This window comes from Pseudoliparis swirei, chromosome 8, assembly GCF_029220125.1.
Source record: "Pseudoliparis swirei isolate HS2019 ecotype Mariana Trench chromosome 8, NWPU_hadal_v1, whole genome shotgun sequence".
In the NCBI taxonomy this organism is placed as follows: domain Eukaryota; kingdom Metazoa; phylum Chordata; class Actinopteri; order Perciformes; family Liparidae; genus Pseudoliparis; species Pseudoliparis swirei.
In genome coordinates, this window is record NC_079395.1 from 4,188,956 (window position 1) to 4,207,458 (window position 18,503).

General features: G+C 42.1%; 4 protein-coding genes across 4 annotated transcripts; 3 read left to right on the forward strand and 1 right to left on the reverse strand.

Moving 5' to 3' along the window:
* Positions 1 to 934: 934 nt before the first annotated feature.
* On the reverse strand, positions 935 to 5,542 carry nol7 (nucleolar protein 7). The gene is made up of 8 exons (XM_056420300.1): positions 5,339 to 5,542; positions 4,977 to 5,037; positions 4,461 to 4,516; positions 4,361 to 4,386; positions 4,203 to 4,257; positions 3,958 to 4,079; positions 3,111 to 3,188; positions 935 to 2,469 (listed from the first exon to the last, which is right to left on the reverse strand). The coding sequence occupies exons 1-8, from the start codon at positions 5,521 to 5,523 to the stop codon at positions 2,396 to 2,398; spliced, it is 657 nt and encodes a 218-aa protein (XP_056276275.1). The 5' UTR covers positions 5,524 to 5,542; the 3' UTR covers positions 935 to 2,395.
* Positions 5,543 to 7,000: 1,458 nt separating this feature from the next.
* Positions 7,001 to 9,286, forward strand: epdr1 (ependymin related 1). The gene is made up of 3 exons (XM_056420301.1): positions 7,001 to 7,315; positions 7,893 to 8,101; positions 8,596 to 9,286. The coding sequence occupies exons 1-3, from the start codon at positions 7,080 to 7,082 to the stop codon at positions 8,787 to 8,789; spliced, it is 639 nt and encodes a 212-aa protein (XP_056276276.1). The 5' UTR covers positions 7,001 to 7,079; the 3' UTR covers positions 8,790 to 9,286.
* Positions 9,287 to 9,377: 91 nt separating this feature from the next.
* On the forward strand, positions 9,378 to 12,544 carry LOC130197564 (E3 ubiquitin/ISG15 ligase TRIM25-like). Its single transcript, XM_056420295.1, has one exon. It carries the CDS (start codon positions 10,791 to 10,793, stop codon positions 11,913 to 11,915), a length of 1,125 nt encoding a protein of 374 aa, XP_056276270.1. The 5' UTR covers positions 9,378 to 10,790; the 3' UTR covers positions 11,916 to 12,544.
* Positions 12,545 to 13,362: 818 nt separating this feature from the next.
* On the forward strand, positions 13,363 to 15,542 carry LOC130198096 (E3 ubiquitin/ISG15 ligase TRIM25-like). The gene has a single exon (XM_056421177.1). The coding sequence runs from the start codon at positions 13,734 to 13,736 to the stop codon at positions 15,006 to 15,008; it is 1,275 nt and encodes a 424-aa protein (XP_056277152.1). The 5' UTR covers positions 13,363 to 13,733; the 3' UTR covers positions 15,009 to 15,542.
* Positions 15,543 to 18,503: the final 2,961 nt, after the last annotated feature.

Genomic DNA, 18,503 nt, shown 5'->3' on the forward strand with positions numbered 1-18,503 from the left:
CTCTGACCCGGTTTTTAATTGTTAACCCCGCCCCTAAAGCAAACCCTGCACAGCATGTTTGACGCAAACATTGTTATCAATCTTTATTTTTGTATCCGTCTACGCTCACTGCTCAACCCACAAAGAACTCAGGAGCCAAAATGTCCCCCGTCGCTCCTCCTCGGTTTTTAGAACCGGACCCCGGTCAGTTTTTGATTTAGCCGCGCATCGATCCGCTTTTCGGAAAATTCAAAGTTCTCTCCACTTTTTTTTTGCCCTCTGAGCAAAGATTAGATTCACATTATTTTATTTATTTTTTTACAGAGGATAAGTATTTTGGGACATTTGTGGAAACGGTGTCGAAGCTTTAAGCCTCCGATTGGACGTCTTTTGACTGAGTGGCGGCGGCGGCGTTTTGAACTAGCGCTCCCGCCTAAAAGTAGACACCCCCACACACACACTTACCGTGGGATTCAGAGCATTAATAAAGCAGCAAACGACCAGAGCGGCGTCTGAGCTCTCCCTCGGTCGCAATTCAAGCTCTTTCCCCTCGTCGCGCGTTGCTTTTAGTGCACGTTAGCCGTTAGCTGTCGACGCTGTTGTCCAGTTAGCTGCAAGTTGGCGCCGCGTGCGCTTCTAAGCTCGTATTAAGCACTTTCTTTTTTTCAAAGCCCCAAGATGTTGATACAAATTTAGTTGTTCGTCAATTTTTAGCAAGTTAAGATGTCCGTCCCCCGTCGACATCCACTCAAAGTGGAAGCGAGCTAAGCTAATTAGCTCCGATTGCTAACGCGTCGGCGCCGATTCACACACGACTTTCGGTATCCGCACACTGTGTTCGTTCTGGATTATGCAAAAGGAGGAGGAGCTCTTGCTGGCCGTCTCTCTTTCGTAGTTCCAGTTCTTTTTTGGGGGGGTTCCTCCAACATTCTCGTCATCTTATCCGTAGTAAAAATGTTGGATGTGCACAAATAGACCGGGTGAGAAAAAAAACATGTTGCTGCTGAAAAATTATTAAAAGTTATATTTTCAAACGAGCGTGCACAAAAAACAAAAAAAAGGATGTATTTCAGTTGGCTTTGATGTCGGGTAGCAGCAGTGAAATGTCGTAATTTTATTTTCTGTGGATTTTAATTTTTACTTCGGTTGCTGTCTGGTAGCGTTTTCGCTGTCGTCTAGTTTCTATTTTTTCTGCTTTTGGGAAGAGAAAAAAGCATTAATGTATGAAAAGACCTCCGAGTCGAGAGGGAGAATAAAACCATTAAAAGAAAATCAGTATTTGTCAATCGCACTGTTCAGAAGATCAAAAAGAAATCCTTTAGGAAGACAACGCAGCCGTGTGCTCCGACGGTTCCTTCTCGCCACTTGCAGAGAAACAGGAAGTCCGAGGCGTTCGCTTCACACCGTCTCGTCTTTTAAGTTGTTTTTTGTTTCGCCTCAGGAGGTCGAGTTGACTGACGTGGTGGAAAACAGCTTTTCTCGTTCTCTTTTAATCCTGGATCGCAAGCAGTGGTGGCATCGTTTGGAAAAAACGTGTTAGACAAAGTGTCTGAACCCTCCGCATGCCGTCGTAAAGTGGTGCTAAGATCACGGTGGAAGTCTTTTAGCCCGTTTAAGGAAAGCGTTACGCAGAATTTTAGAGGAAAAAAACAAAGTGCTATTTGTTTGAGGGTGAACAGATTTATTAAAATAAGGAAATGAAAAAAAGCTGAAGTCCTGATACAGTTCAGTTAGATCCTAAAATAATCCCCTTGTGGTTATTCCACATACGGAGCCTGGAAGGGAAAAGGGTCCACTTAAAAACGACTGTTAGACAAGCTTCCATTTATATTAATTTAGGTTTGTGTTGCTGGAAAAACTGAGTTATTCAATTAATTTACTAAAATTCATTCTCCACATCAAAATAAACTTGGCTAATATCAGACTCTGACTTTGACCAGTGCACATGTTTGGTTTGAGCTTTATTTAAAGTGAAATAACTCAAATAATCACATCCAGAAACTGATTGTTCTTGTAAAGAATCTTTTTATAAACATTTCATTGAATGTCACGAGCAGAAAATATTTGACATTTTGGGTCAAAAGATAATCAACGACAATCTCTTGACTCAGTAATCTAATCACGTAAAAGCAACTTATAACAATCTTTTATGAAACAAATGACTAGTTTAAGGTTAGACACACAATCCCACCTTTAACACTAAACAGCTCCACATGTTCTGCTCTTTAAAAACAAAAAGCAGCCGAGGAGCCGTCCTGTATTTCAAACCCGCGTGAGGGTTGTTGAACATGTCGGTGATGAGCCGGGGGTCCGGGCTGCTGCCAGGTTCTCATCCGGTCCCCAACGAGAGGTCCAGAGCTCGGCTTCCTCTGCATTCGGGGTCCAGTTAAATCCAGCGTGCAGTACCGGGGTCCGGTCAGCAGGGGGGGAGCTTCTGCTTGTGGATCCACCTTCTCTTCAGCTTCTCTGCTTTGGCCTTCTCTTTAAGGGCTGATCGGACAGAGGACACGACGGATTAGAGAACGTCCAATAAATATAAACTCGCCAGCGGGGAGATTTTCATCTCCAATGGTCCTTGAACATACGTGTCCATTTGATGTCATACCAAATAAACCTTTTGATTTACCAGATTCTGTACAAAACATTCTGAGCTCTAAAGAGCAACTAGGAAGCCATGATGGATTCTCAGTCACATGACCACATCGACTGGAAGTGGAAGTTGGAAAAATATACAACGCTTAAAGCCTGGTGACAAAATGATAGATTCCAGGGGTTCCGAATTTTTGCAAGATTAAAGACATTCAACTATTTTTATGGTATTGCAGTTATGCGCTAAACAGAGTTAAATGTCCTTAATCTTGCAAAAATTCTCTTTCTAGTCATTATGTTTCCATGGAGATGGACTTTAATATCAGATATAAAACAACACAACAGAAAAATGTAGCAGGAGCCAAAAGAATAACCAATTAAAAACTTATTTCTGGGTTAGAGGGTTAAAGTTCTATGTTGGCGACCCCGGTGGACAAACGCGGTAGTGTTTTCCAGCACCAGATCCCTTGTGAAACCCTCATGGTACCACAGCAGCATGACGTCGCTGCTCCACCACCACAGTGACCTGAAAACAAACTCACCCCAGTCCTTCTTGACAAACAGCACCGCTGCACTTTTGTGTTTCCCCGTCTTGTTCTGGATGGAGAGAAGCTCGTTACCTGAAGGGAGGAGGAGAGGAGATAACGGGTCAACGCCATCAGCCGTAAAACAAGCCGACGGGACGACGGTCAAGACTCAACAAGATGTCGCCGTCGGGTTCCCAGGCGTCCCACGAGAGAGGAGACGCCTCGGTGGAACCGGACGGAGCGTCGCTGTCGCAAAAACTCAAAATTGAGACAGATCATCGTCTTCTCAGACTACTGGCACAGAGTGTAGCTTGCAGAACGTCACATGACACGAGGGAGGAGCGGCATTCATCTTTTAATAGGATTAGTTTCAAAATAAGTTCCTAGAATTCTGATCAATTTGGATTCATTCATTCAGATTGTTAAAAAGATCAGATTTTAAATCAGGTATGTAAGAATTTGTTATATTTATACGATTTATCTGCTCTAAATATTTTACCTGAGTGTCAACAGTGAAATGTAATAAATCAATATACTTGTAAAAAAATAACAACCACAAAACACTCGATTGACACTTCAGAAGCATAAACATCTAAATTATTTGTGTTCACTTAAAATCATAAAACAATTGGTTCAAAATGCACCCACAAATAAAAAAAGTTTTTTTTCTTCTGTATAATAATTTATGGCAGAACTTATTCTGCTCACGATATAAAAACCAGCAGTTTGAGAAAAAAAAAAAGTGCGATGGTTTTCATACCCTTACTAAAACTGTTTTTCCTCAACCACAACAGCCATTTTAATAATCCCGTTGCTATGGAAACAACACCCCATACGCAACGCGTAACGCTCCCCGTCTTACTCGTGGTCCTGCAGCTTCCCGGCCCGTACAGCCGGGACTGGAGGAAGTCCTCCGCCGCCTGTTGCTGCGAGGCCGCCGCCACTCGCCCCTTCACTGTCGTCACTGTGTAGTTTCCCTTCAGACTGAAATGACAACATAAGAGTCCGGTTAGAGTCCGGTCCGGAGTTTAAACTGCTGCAGCGACGAGTTGGACGTTAGGTTTCTTCTTCCTGATCTTCGCTCTGGGAAAAGGTGCGTTTACATACTTTCGGGCCTGTGCTGGTTTCCCGCTCTCCTTCTTCCCCTCGTCTTCTTCAGCCGCTGGAGGACAAATAAAAACACAGATTTGACCTGAAGCTCTTTTTATTACACCAGTTTCCTCTAAAGGTCTAAAATACGTGAGGGCACAAATGAGCTTCTTTACCTTTAGCCTCAGTTTGCTTCTGCTTCCTGTTTAAAGAAAATAAAAGCATGTTTTGAGTGAATTTTGGTGGAGAAGATGTTCAAAGTGGAAGTGACTTTACTTTGAAGGGGCGGAGTTGATTTCTTCCAACACTTCAGCCGATAGGAGTTTTCTTTTCTGTGGGAACAAAGGGAGTTTTATTTATTAGATGTAACTACGAAACAATTAAAAGGATTAATTTGAGTGGATGAAGTTCAATAGAAAACCAACATTTGAAAATATGGCAATATTTTGGAAGGCAAAGGATGCAACATTCATCTCATAATATAAATTATTTATGTCTTTCTTACTTGTCGACGGGACTAATCCATCATGTCGCAGAGTAAATTTGCATTTATTGGCAAAATATCTCCATAAATAATTATGTAAACACAAATTAAGTACAAATTTAAAAAGTTTGATTCACAATATTTCACTAGTTTTTTGCACCATCTGTTTTGAGATAATAACTGTATGTGTCCCATTTGTACAAGTGGGTACTCTAATAGAAGATGTACATATTCACAAACAGGCTTTTCTTAACATCTGCGCAGGTATATATATGAATAAACACCAATGTTTCTACAAACACACACACCTTCTGTTCCTGGAACAACTCCTGCCTCTTCCTTCTCTTCTCCTTCAGCAGCTCTTTGTCCCTGCAAACATGGCAATGCAATCACATCAGAATGATAATATTAACATTTATCTGGGGTTTAGTGGCTCTTACACTCATATGAACAAATAGACGTATGTTGCTTACACGCATGCGCGAGTCTTAAAGCGTGTAAAGACACAGTTCTGACTTGTTGGGAACCGCTCAGGGTATAATATGCACACCGACGTGAAAAGTGCGACCAAATAAATAATAATAATTTAATGTAGTGCATTCAATTTGGAAAACGACCGAAGCCAGGCTCCTTTCAACGGAGTGTGGTTCTCCGGCCTCATGCGCGCTACCTTCTGGCGGAGAGCAGCGCCTCCTTCATGCTCCGCAGCGCCTCCGCCTTCGAGTCTTCAAAGGTCATCTCCTCGGGCGCCTCGTCGTCGCTGGACGTGAGCATTAAACTGAAGCCCTCGGTCCTCGGGTCCATTTCCGTCGTCTTCGTAGACGAAGCCGTGTTCCCACGTTGTCCCTTCGCCATGTTGGCCAGAGCGGAGACGAGAAGTGACGTCATCGCGCAGCGTCACACGGCGTGACGCTTCACGTTTGCGACACGATGTGGGGCGCTTTCCGAATTGGCCGGGATTGACACAATTATAACTAGAACGGGCACTCGGTAGAGCGCATACCTTCGCATATCACAAGATTGGGCATTGAATTATGAACATTTTGGCATTAGTTGCATGCCAATTGGATAAAAATTGACCACGCTATGGTAAAAAGAAGATTTTGACCTTTCCATGACCTTGACCTTTGACCCGATAGATCCCAAAATCTAATCAAATGGCTCCCGGATAATAAGCAATCATCCCACCAAATTTCATGCGATTCAAGAAGATGTTGACCTTTTCATGACCTTGACCTTTGACCCGATCGATCCCAAAATCTAATCAAATGGTCCCCGGATAATAACCAATCATCCCACCAAATCTCATGCGATTCGGTTTAAAGCTTTTTTTGTTATGCGAATAACACGCATACAAATAAATAAATAAATACATGGCGATCAAAACATAACCTTGCGCATTTTCAATGCGAAGGTAATAATACTACTAATAATAATAAAAATATTATTATTATTATTATTAATAATAACAATTAATGAATAATAATAAAGTATTACTATTATTAGTATTAGTATTATTAATAATAATAGTAATAATTATGTGAAATGCATTTTTTGGCATGGGGTCTAAATGCTTCATTTTTGCCTATTCAAAAAAAATGGTGCATGCGAATATTTTTGCATACTCTGTTCTCTTAACAATAAAAGGTTAAATACAAGTAAAAGTACACATGTATCGGCATCACAATAGAGTTTAACTGCTTGAAGACATTCTTTTCTTTCTCACATTATTATTATAATATAGTATGTGTTAATCTCTTTAATGTTGCAGCTAGTTATCTTGTACACCATTAATTTTTACCGATAATAACATATGATCAAAAATACTTGATTTTTATTTCGCATTATGAATTAAATAATGTCATGTTTCCAGCTTCAAAAATGTTATTTTAATATGTATATTGTATTTGAATAATGTTGAGCTTTGGACTGTGAAGGAGACACTTTGAGCTCGATTAATTGATAACATAATCAGCAGATTGACCCAACAGTATTTAGTTTAATTAGTTTTAATTCAATAGAAAATAGTTCACAACTAGCAGTAGCCTACTATATTATTAACTTTTTCTTTCACCGATCATGTTAGCCAAGTTAGGTCATGTTTGAATGTTTTACAACAATTTTAATTCTGAAATTAGAAAGCAGTTAAACTTGCAATTGCAAGTATCTTCAATACTTTAATCAGTTTTACTTTTTTTTGTATTCCCCTTTTATTAATTAAAACATGTATGCTTTCTGTAGTAAACATATTTGGAGTTTATTGGCATTTGTAGACACTGTCATATTTTATTTTGAAAACCACAACCGGAAACCCAATTCAAATTGTCGGCAGCAGGTGCCGTGTATCGGCAACAACAACCAGGACAACAACGGGATCCGCTAACGGGACCGCCGATCGTACCAGAGAAGCAATGCACCGACTGTTGCTCGTGTTCCTGGCCGCTGCCGGGGCGTCTGTCCTCGGCCTGCCCAGGCTGGACGCGTCCCCGGCGGCCGCGCCGTGCCTCGCCCCGCAGCAGTGGGAGGGCAGATGGGTGATGTTCGACCACAGCAGCGGGAGGAACAGCCGAGCCTCGGTGTCCTACGACGGCCTGAAGCAGAGGATCCGGGTCCTGCAGCAGAACAAGAAGCACGCGCCCTGTCAGAGGTAAGAGGGCCTGAGCCTTTAGGGTTTTATTGTCTGACTACTGCACAAAGTTATCTCATGGGCAAGTGTATGACATGTGTATTATATATGTTATTATAGTATCTATATCTTATTAATATATATGTATATATATATATGTGTGCATTTATAGGTACACATGTATATGAATATTATATATATATATGCGAATATATATACATATATTTATATATATATATGTGTGTGTGTGTGTGTGTGTGGGGGGGGGTATATATGTTTATATATATTTATCTATATATATATATTTATATGTGCATTTATAGGTACACGTGTATATGAAAAAATATATATACATATATTGGAATATATTTATATATATATACATATATTTTTGTATATATATGTGTGTGTGTGGGGGTGTATATATACATATATATATATATATATATATAAATAATAGAGAGAATGCAGTTTCCAGATACTTCCGCATTGGTTTCACTCAGAAGAACCGAAAGTTTCCGCCTGGCTTCATGTTCCAAAGTGGCCAGAAAATCAATATGTATGCAGCCTTAAATCCAATGATCCCCCCTTCCTCCAGGTTCTATGAGTACATCTACTTGTACCAGAGCATGGTGATGTTCCAGATCGACCAGAAGACCAAGGCCTGCTCAAAGATCGCTCTCTCGGGGTCCTGGGATCCCTTCGACATCCCAGACAACTCCACCTTCGAGGACCAGTACGACATCGGGGGCCCCGGGGACAGCGTGGAGGTTCAGGAGTGGTCAGACAGGAAGCCGGCACGCCAACGTGAGTCAGACAGTTTTTTTTTTTCAACATGTGTGGCTCGTCTGCCGAGTGTCTTTCCGGGACATCAGTGAAATCTAATAAAAATATCAAAAACAAGGTGCTGCTTCCAGATGCGGTGGGACGATTGAATTTTTTAATATAACAAGACCATATTATATACCGGTACAGTTGTCATTAGTTAAATATGGTTGGTTAAATTTATCTTTAAGCTTCAGATACTAACTTGCAGAGGAAATGCAAAGAGAAGGGCTAAAATTACTTAGTTTAGTTTTGTGTCTGGGTTTTTTATTTTTCTGGGACGATTTGGTCAACAATGGCCAAAAGAGACAATTATTTTAGTGAAATTCAACCAGGGGGAGAAACCCCTGACACAGTTTATAGACATTTTTAGATTTAAAGATATTTGTATCTCTGCCTAGTCATTAGTTACATTTATATATATATATATATATATAAAATAAAAACGTCCTTGTCTGTTCATGTCCCCCCTCCAGATGAGACCTGGGTGGGCGTCTACACGCTGAAGGACTGCTACCCGGTGCAGGAGACCTACGCCAAGAACAGCAGCGTCATCACCTCCACCCGCTTCTTCGACCTCCACCTGGGCATCAGCGACCCCGACGTCTTCACGCCGCCCGCCACCTGCCAGTCAGCTCGGCCCGAGAGGATGGCCGAGTCCCACTGCTGAGGCCTCGCCGGCCCGAGACGCTCACTCCCTTGTTCACTCATCGACTACTTCCTAAATAACAGACGCACAATAGTTCACTCGCTGTGAGATTTCAGGCACTTAATCATAATTTTTGCGTCGCTGCTTGTAACTTTTTAGCATCTTTGAAATCGCAAGCCACAACCAGTTGATTTTTATAAATTTTCGAGCTACATGGCTGACGAACAGCAAACCGTTGGGTTTCAGAGAAGCGTTGTGACTCCGTGCCGACGTGTGTGTTGCTCATTTCTTTGCTCGCCACAGGCAGTTTTGATATGAATTCCAAATATTCCATCGAACACGCGAAGTGCCTCATCAACACGAGTGGACGAGATGATAAAAGCAAATCAAAGACGGTTGGGTTTTTAGTTTCATTCTGGATTCAGTCATGTTTTCTTAGACACAGTGATATTTAAAATATTAACTCGCATTGGAGTTGTTTCTTCTATTTGAACAATAAAGGAACCGACTGAAAACTAGTACAAATTGATGCATTTTCCTTTTTAAGGGTTCTATTTAACACTTTAACTCTAAATGCAGGTGAAACTGATCCCTAAATCATTACTTGATCCCAGAGCCTGACAGACATTCAAACAATTTATTTAAACAGCCATGAGCTGTCGCCCCTGAAAGTGACAGTGAGGAACTTTTATCTGGTCTCGGTTTAGTCCTGATATGACCTCCATCAGTAAACGAGTCCATGCGGAATTAAAGGACTTTATCAAATAAGTACAATTATTTTGGACTTTCATCACTTATACAGCAGTGACACATTCATATATTATTCTGCTGTATTTTTAAAAATTATTATTATCATTAAAAAACGTTGATCAAACTGTATTTTAGGGAAGAATAAGAAGAGATAATTCTGAAAACTGTTGAGCCGTCTCCAAACCAAATTATTCTACCTTCTGAAAGTAATCAGTCCCTCAAACTGCTCCTCTTACTGGAATGAATTAAAGGACTATTCCTTATTGAATAATACTTTTTGGTTAAGAAGGTTCCTAACGAAGTAAAATGACCCGGAAGTATATAAGTGCATCTTCTTATGATCAGAATATAATCTACATTACAACAAAGAGTATTATGGGTTAGTGATAGATCGTATTTAATTCAGCATGTTTGAAACTGAACACAGAGAGAGTTTAGAAGCTTTGTACTTTGTGACAACCCCTTGGCTTCACTTTTATATTCCTTCTTTCATTTTTATTCCTGCTTCGTCCATTTATTAATCGAACCAGCTTGTTAATGTTGTTAATAAAGTTTTGGAAAAAAGAAAATCGCCCGACGCTAGGTTGCGAAAGCCAATCAGTGTTGAGATGCTCCCGCGTCATCACTGACGTCATGCCGTTGGTGATGCTAATGCTGCTACTCTAGTAGCGCTAAAAGCGGCAGTTATCCAGACGTAGTCCGTGAAAGTCACCGAGTTGTGTGAGCCTCCGGGTGATGTTATGAACCCAAACACGAGGGTGTTGAATGTTCCGACGTTTGTGGGATGTCAACAACAACTATAGAGCAGAAATAGTGGTTAGCGAAAATGATAACTGTTTTTACAGTTAAACCACGCCCCTTTCCGGCTCAAATGAAGCTAATTATTCACAAATAATTGAGCAAATAAACACATACGACAACGCTTTACTCGCTTTTTGGTCCGAACGCAGCTTCAGCAAACGAACGAAGTATCTAAGACGCGCTTTTTTGTAGTCCATCTCCTGAACATTGTAGTTTTACCGCCGCGGGGTGACGTCACTAACGTCCGCCGGCCGTCGCCTCATAACTACGTAGTCGCATGCTCGAAACAACGCGGGTTTCTTTTCCAAACTCCTCGTGATTTCTTCTTCCCAGCTTTTCCTTTTTTTTCTTCTTTTTCTGTGGACGTTTTACACAGAGGTCAAGGAAAAGTGATTAAGACTAGGAGTTAGGAGGTAACCGCTGAGTTTTGGACTATTTGACGCCAGCCAGTCGTTATTTTTGAGCGATAGAATGGCGCAGAAAGGAGTTCAGCTGGACCGGGAGACCTTCTCTTGTTGCATCTGTCTGGAACTCCTGAAGGATCCGGTGACTATTCCCTGTGGACACAGCTACTGCATGAACTGTATTAAAACCCACTGGAATAAAGAGGATGTAAAGAAACTCTACAGCTGCCCTCAGTGTAGGCAGGACTTCACACCGAGGCCTGTCCTGGGGAAGAACACCATGTTGGCAGATTTAGTGGAGGAGCTGAAGAAGACTGGACTCCAAGCTGCTCCTGCTGATCACTGCTATGCTGGACCTGAAGATGTGCCCTGTGATGTCTGCACTGGGAGGAGACTGAAGGCCTTCAAGTCCTGTCTGGTATGTTTGGCTTCTTACTGTAAGAAACATCTTCAGCCTCATTATGACTCACCAACATTTAAGAAACACAAGCTGGTGGACCCCTCCAACAAGCTCCAGGAGAACATCTGCTCTCGTCACAATGAGGTGATGAAGATCTTTTGCCGTACTAATCAGCAGTGTATCTGTTATCTCTGCTCTGTGGATGAACACAAAGGCCACAACACAGTCTTAGCTGTAGCAGAAAGGACCAAGAGGCAGAAAAAGCTGGAGGGGAGTCGACTAAACATCTACCAGAGAATCCTGAACAGGGAGAAAGACCTGAAGCTGCTCCAACAGAAGGTGGAGGACATCAACGTCTCTGCTGATGAAACAGTGGAGTACAGTGAGAAGAGCTTCACTGAGCTGATCTGTCTCATGCAGAAAAGAAGATCTGATGTGGAGCAGCAGGTCAGATCCCAGCAGAGAACTGAATTGAGTGGAGTCAAAAGGCTTCAGGAGAAGCTGGAGCAGGAGATCACTGAGCTGAAGAAGAGCGACGCTGAGCTGGAGAAGATCTCACAGACAGAGGATCTCAACCAGTTTCTACTCAACTACCCCTCACTGTCACCCCTCAGTAAGTCCAGAGACTCATCCAGCATCGACCTCCGTCCTCTGAGATACTTTGAGGCCGTGACAGTCGCCGTTTTAGAAATCAGAGATGAACTACTGGAATTCATGGAAGAGGAATGGCCAAACGTCTCACTGCCGTTGAGAGGAGTGGACAATGGCAGAGGTCAAGATCAAGTAACCTAAATCAAGGAAAAAACGTCAGCCTCGTGATGGAAATGGTTGGAGTCAGCCTCGTGATGGAAATGGTTGCAGACAGCCTTATTCTGATGAAGAAGATTGGAGTGACTGGTCCTGAGTTGTAAACTAAAGTAGACAGCAGTCATTTGAGGGTTAAACTCATTTAGTCTCCATGTTTGTCTGAGAGCTGATTGTTGAGGCGTTTCTTCGCTGCACTGAGATCAGCTGTCAGTCAAACATTCTGGCTGCTACTTCAACATCTTCTCGAGTTGTTCTGTACATGTTTGAGTTCCTGTAGGTGGCGCTCTTTCCAGTGTGTTTATCCATGGAGGCTCTCATGATGACGTTTGTTATCATTTTGTTGAGTTTGATGCCATTGTAATCTTCACCGAGCTCTAAATGTCTGATTTAATATTTCTGTTGATGCTTTTCTACTGTTGTTTCTCTTCCGATGCATGTTTATGAAGAGAGGAACTCATCATCTTTAACGTGGCTGAGTCTCAGGTCCTCTGATTGTGTGGATGAAGTGAATCTGTCCTTGGAATCATTGATCAAGAGTCATTTCACAGACTTTACTGATGTGTGTGAGAACAAACTGAATGTTTACATGATGAATAAACAAATATGAAAAAGTATTTTCCTCTTGTCTTTATTTCAGCATTTAATACAAAGCAAATGTATAAAATAAGCACAAAAAAGTTTCATCACAGAAATGAGCAGTTTGATATCACTTGTTGCTTTTTACAACCAAGAGTTTGTCTACAAATAATTTATCACACACTCTTAAAAACTAATAAAATAATAAGAATAATTCATGTTTGGGTCTGTAGAGGATTTGTTGATTCCTGACACATCAGAATTTAAGAAGACAAAGACACTTAAACTAACACCCTCAGAGGCTCTGCCTCACCTGCCTCACCTGACCGCACGTCCCTGAGTTTGACTGAGGGTTAAGATTCATAACTTAATATTTTAATTACATTTTAATGTTGAACTCATGGTGTCTTTTTACTTTTGACCGAATTGTTTGCAATTACATGTGTAATATATATATATTTATTATATATACATATTTATATATAATCTAAATATGTATAAACAATATAAATACATGTTTTTATTTTGTACACAACATGAATACAATTATATGTGTATGATTATTTTATGTTTAATGGTGTGTATATAAATATATATATATATACATAATTCAAAATAAAATAATTATATTTAAAGAATAATGAAAAAACAGGGTTGTCATATTGTTTTTGACTGTAAAAAATTATTTACAGTGAATAATTAGAGTAAACTCAGGAGCAAGAACAGCTGATGTGGTGACGTCATCAAGTAAGCTGCTGTTCCAATCGCAGAAAGACCGTCCTCCCGTTCTCCCGTCCTCCGGAGTCTGGACTCCCAAGTCCAGACTCCAAAAGAACACAAGTCTGTACTCTGTGTACTTTGAATTGAGAAACGCCGACAGCTTCAGCACACGGACGAAGTATCTAAGGCGCGCTTTTTTGTAGTCAAATCTCCTGAAGATTTTAGTTTTACCGCCGCCGACTGACGTCACTAACGTCCGCCAGCCGTCGCCTCATAACTACGTAGTTTGGTGAAAGTGTAGTCGCATGCTCGAAACAACGCGGTTGTCTTTTCCAAACTCCTCGTGATTTCACCTTCCCAGCTTTTCTTTTTTTTCTTCTTCTTCTTCTTCTTCTGTAGACGTTTTACACAGAGGTCAAGGAAAAGTGATTAAGACTAGGAGTTAGGAGGTAACCGCTAAGTTTTGGACTATTCGACGCCAGCCAGTCGTTATTTGTGAGCGATAAAATGGCGCAAAAAGGAGTTCAGCTGGACCGGGAGACCTTCTCTTGTTGCATCTGTCTGGATCTCCTGAAGGATCCGGTGACTATTCCCTGTGGACACAACTACTGCATGAACTGTATTAAAAGCCACTGGAATAAAGAGGATGTAAAGAAACTCTACAGCTGCCCTCAGTGTAGGCAGGACTTCACACCGAGGCCTGTCCTGGGGAAGAACACCATGTTGGCAGATTTAGTGGAGGAGCTGAAGAAGACTGGACTCCAAGCTGCTCCTGCTGATCACTGCTATGCTGGACCTGAAGATGTGGCCTGTGATGTCTGCACTGGGAGGAGACTGAAGGCGTTTAAGTCCTGTCTGGTATGTTTGGCTTCTTACTGTAAGAAACATCTTCAGCCTCATTATGACTCACCAACATTTAAGAAACACAAGCTGGTGGACCCCTCCAACAAGCTCCAGGAGAACATCTGCTCTCGTCACAATGAGGTGATGATGATCTTTTGCCGTACTGATCAGCAGTGTATCTGTTATCTCTGCTTCAAGTATGAACACAAAGGCCACAACACAGTCTTAGCTGTAGCAGAAAGGACCAAGAGGCAGAGAAAGCTGGAGGGGAGTCGACTAAACATCTACCAGAGAATCCTGAACAGGGAGAAAGACCTGAAGCTGCTCCATCAGGAGGTGGAGGACATCAACGTCTCTGCTGATGAAACAGTGAAGCACAGTAAGAAGACCTTCACTGAGCTGATCCGTCTCATGCAGAAAAGTAGATCTGATGTGAAGCAGCAGGTCAGATCCCAGCAGAGAACTGAATTGAGTGGAGTCAAAAGGCTTCAGGAGAAGCTGGAGCAGGAGATCACTGAGCTGAAGAAGAGCGACGCTGAGCTGGAGAAGATCTCACAGTCAGAGGATCTCAACCAGTTTCTACTCAACTACCCCTCACTGTCACCCCTCAGTGAGTCCAGAGACTCATCCAGCATCAACATCCGTCCTCTGAGCTACTTTGAGGGCGTGTCAGACGCTGTTTCAGAAATCAGAGATGAACTACTGGAATTCATGGAAGAGGAATGGCCAAACGTCTCACTGGCGTTGAGAGGAGTGGACGCTTCACGATTGTCTCCAATGGCAGAGGTCAAGATCAAGAAACCTAAATCAAGGAAAAAACGTCAGCCTCGTGATGGAAATGGTTGGAGTCAGCATCGAGATGGAAATGGTTGGAGTCAGCATGGTGATGGAAATGGTTGCAGACAGCCTTATTTTGATGAAGAAGATTGGAGTGACTGATCCTGAGTTGTAAACTAAAGTAGACAGCAGTCATTTGAGGGTTAAACTGTGAAACTCATTTAGTCTCCATGTTTGTCTGAGAGCTGATTGTTGAGGCGTTTCTTCGCTGCACTGAGATCAGCTGTCAGTCAAACATTCTGGCTGCTACTTCAACATCTTCTCGAGTTGTTCTGTACATGTTTGAGTTCCTGTAGGTGGCGCTCTTTCCAGTGTCTGTTTATCCATGGAGGCTCTCATGATGACGTTTGTTATCATTTTGTTGAGTTTGATGCCATTGTAATCTTCACCGAGCTCTAAATGTCTGATTTAATATTTCTGTTGATGCTTTTCTACTGTTGTTTATCTTCCGATGCATGTTTATGAAGAGAGGAACTCATCATCTTTAACGTGGCTGAGTCTCAGGTCACACTGATTGTGTGGATGAAGTGAATCTGTCCTTGGAATCATTGATCAAGAGTCATTTCACAGACTTTACTGATGTGTGTGAGAACAAACTGAATGTTTACATGATGAATAAACAAATATGAAAAAGTATTTTCCTCTTGTCTTTATTTCAGCATTTAATACAAAGCAAATGTATAAAATAAGCACAAAAAAGTTTCTTCACAAACATCTTCGTCACAGAGAAATGAGCAGTTTGATATCACTTGTTGCTTTTTACAACCAAGCGTTTGTCAACAAATAATTTATCACACACTCTTAAAAACTAATAAAATAATAATAATCTTTCATGTTTGGGTCTGTCGAGGATTTGTTGATTCCTGACATCAGAATTTAAGAAGTCAAAGACACTGTAACTAACACCCTCAGACATCACATTCACAAATAATATTCATCACCTGAGAGCTGATGTGAATACGGTTTGTAAAGTGGAGGCTCTTCTCTACCATCTTTCCCATGTGCCCTGAATGCAGCATCAGGGTTACAGGGGGTGACTCCTGTGAACAGACTGACGTTGTGTGAAATTACATAACTTTAAATGTCTCTTTGCTGATGAAGTTTAAAGCTGGTAAAGGCTCAGTGAAGTTGTTACACGTTATTCTGCAGCGTCTCAACAGGTGAACACTGAAACTCAACACAAGAGGGCGCCATCTTCCAGATAACCAGGTAGTGGAGGTCCAAAGCACCTCAACTCACTTCGTCTACACATAGATATCAAGAAAGTACATTTTGATCAACCGCGTAATATATGATTTTTTTTATTAAAACCTATTTGCACAACATGAGACTAACATCCTACAATCTAGCTGGAGTTATTAAAATTGCACAGAAAAAATAGTATCTTGTCAAAACTGAGAGCCAATCAGCTCTTTGATTGTGAGACAACCGGAAGTTTCCCATCAGGGTGCCTCGATCTCGTGAGGCACCTCTCCCTCCTCTCCCTCTTACGGGGAGAAAAAAGCAACATGAATGAGTTTACAACAGAAATATGTGTGTCACCCAGAAAGATATTTTTTTCAGCAGTGGAGAAAGGGTGATTGGACGTTGTTACTGAGAGGTTGACATGACAACAGTGATACTACACCTGAGCCCAGGATATAAGTACAGCAACGCCCATAGTAATTTTTTATGTTTTCATTTCCTTTATTATTTAAATTCTTAAAATTAATATGTTCTGCCATGCTATTGTATATATTGTAAACATGCTTGCTGCTAATCTATCTATCTATCTATTATTACAATATCTAGACAACCAAGGCATAGACCCGCCCTACTCTTCATTTGATTGTCTTACATCAGGGGTGGCCAACCTGCGGCTCGCGAGCAGCATGCGGCTCTTTGCCTGGTGTCATGCGGCTCTTACGTTCATATCTAAGTTTGTGTTTTTTTGTATGTGCGTGTTCGCTTCGCTTGAGTTCAATACGGTATTTTTCGTCAAACGCGCATGCGTGAGATGAAAAAAACGCAAAGTTTCCCAGTAGGGCACGGGTCTCAAACTCGTGGGCCAAACGCGGAAAGACCACATCCGAATGTCGAGCGGGCCGTTCTACGGTGGGTTACGCGAATGAAAGTGTCCGAAAATCAAACACTGCACTTACGCCATGAACGCCGCATTATGGGCAGCTGGATGTCCCGCACTTTGGCTAAAGTAGTTTACGGTGACGCTTTCTCCAGCCGCCCTCAATTCAGCGGACACGGTGTAAGAGCAGCGTTGCGGGAGAACCGCATCCGAATGTCGAACACTCTCTTCGGCTAAAGTGGTTTATTGGTGGGCGTTTGATTACTCCAGCCCCCCATAATGCGGCATTCATGGCCTAAGTGCACCGTTCGATTTTCAGACACCTGTTCTGATTGACACCATGTGATGGAATTGCTTCGAGTGGCAACAACGGAATTAAGCCAGATTTGAAGAGGATTGTTCAAGGCAAGGAATCCCATAAGTCCCACTATGCAACATGCATAGTAAAAGAAAAACGCTATTGTAAATTATTCTATTTTTGTTTGTGGACTTGGTTGAACTGAGATAATGTGTGTTTGTGTGTGTGTGCGTGAGACAGTGTACACAATGTTCATTGTTGAACATGACAGACCTGTTGTCTTAGTACTGTAGGAGTCCATTTCTGTCATTATCATGTTGGTGTGTGACATTTACAACAAATCTGGCTGATCAGAGGTGTGTGTGTGTTACGAACTCAGACACTTAGGAAGTAGGACCCAATTGCACGACCCGGGAGCCAGAGATAAAGTATTTGTAAGTACTTTATTTTTCAGTTCTGCAGTGAGCAAATGAAAGCGCTCACGTAGTGAGGGATCAAAAACTTTTCAAGAGCACAAAATACCCTGACCTGATCATGGCAAAAGACAAGACGAACTGACAAGGAACACTGGGAGACAGGGGAATTTAAGCACATGGTAACAAGACACAGGTGGGACCAATCAGGGGCGGGCTGACACTGATGAGCATAGGAGACAGGTGGGATGACAGGTGAAAACAATCAGGAAGCCTGGAATGAGAGAAAGCGAACATAAATGACCTGAACCTCTCTAGCATATCTGTCGGTGCACAACAGTACCCTCTAGGGCCAACTCCTGATGGCCCAGGCTGATTGTAAAAGTCGTGGATAAGAGTCTTGTCTACGATAAATGAAGCAGCTATCCAGCTTCTAGCCTCAGGACCGTAACCCTTCCAGTCTACCAGGAATTGCTTGCCCTCGCCCTATTACGGACCTCCAGTAGCTTACGGACCTTGTAAACGTCACCCCCTTCAAAGAACTGGGGCGGTGGAGGGGGCTTGGAGGCGGGAACAAGTGTGCTCTCACACACCGGCTTGATTCTACTAACGTGAAACGTTGGGTGCACTCTCAAGGTCCTGGGAGTTGCAAGCGTCGACGCCGGGTTGATGACTCTGGACACTGGAAACGGACCCACAAATCTCGGAGCCAGTTTCTTTGAGGCGACATGGAGTGGTAAGTCTTTGGTAGAGAGCCAAACCTTTTGGCCTGGACTGTAGGAGGAGCGACCCTGCGATGAACGTCCGCAACAGCCTTCATCCGA

What these genes read in the sequence shown, in the direction of transcription:
- nol7 (XM_056420300.1), bottom strand. Translation starts at nt 5,523, where the DNA reads ATGGCGAAGGGACAACGTGGGAACACGGCTTCGTCTACGAAGACGACG. An exon ending in GGGAAGCTGCAGGACCACGA is followed by an intron (nt 3,189 to 3,957) that starts GTAAGACGGGGA and finishes TCCTCCCTTCAG; the next exon opens with GTAACGAGCTTCTCTCCATC. An exon ending in GTTTGTCAAGAAGGACTGGG is followed by an intron (nt 2,470 to 3,110) that starts GTGAGTTTGTTT and finishes CTGTCCGATCAG; the next exon opens with CCCTTAAAGAGAAGGCCAAA.
- LOC130197564 (XM_056420295.1), top strand. Translation starts at nt 10,791, where the DNA reads ATGGCGCAGAAAGGAGTTCAGCTGGACCGGGAGACCTTCTCTTGTTGC.
- LOC130198096 (XM_056421177.1), top strand. Translation starts at nt 13,734, where the DNA reads ATGGCGCAAAAAGGAGTTCAGCTGGACCGGGAGACCTTCTCTTGTTGC.
- epdr1 (XM_056420301.1), top strand. Translation starts at nt 7,080, where the DNA reads ATGCACCGACTGTTGCTCGTGTTCCTGGCCGCTGCCGGGGCGTCTGTC. An exon ending in AAGCACGCGCCCTGTCAGAG is followed by an intron (nt 7,316 to 7,892) that starts GTAAGAGGGCCT and finishes CCCTTCCTCCAG; the next exon opens with GTTCTATGAGTACATCTACT. An exon ending in CAGGAAGCCGGCACGCCAAC is followed by an intron (nt 8,102 to 8,595) that starts GTGAGTCAGACA and finishes TCCCCCCTCCAG; the next exon opens with ATGAGACCTGGGTGGGCGTC.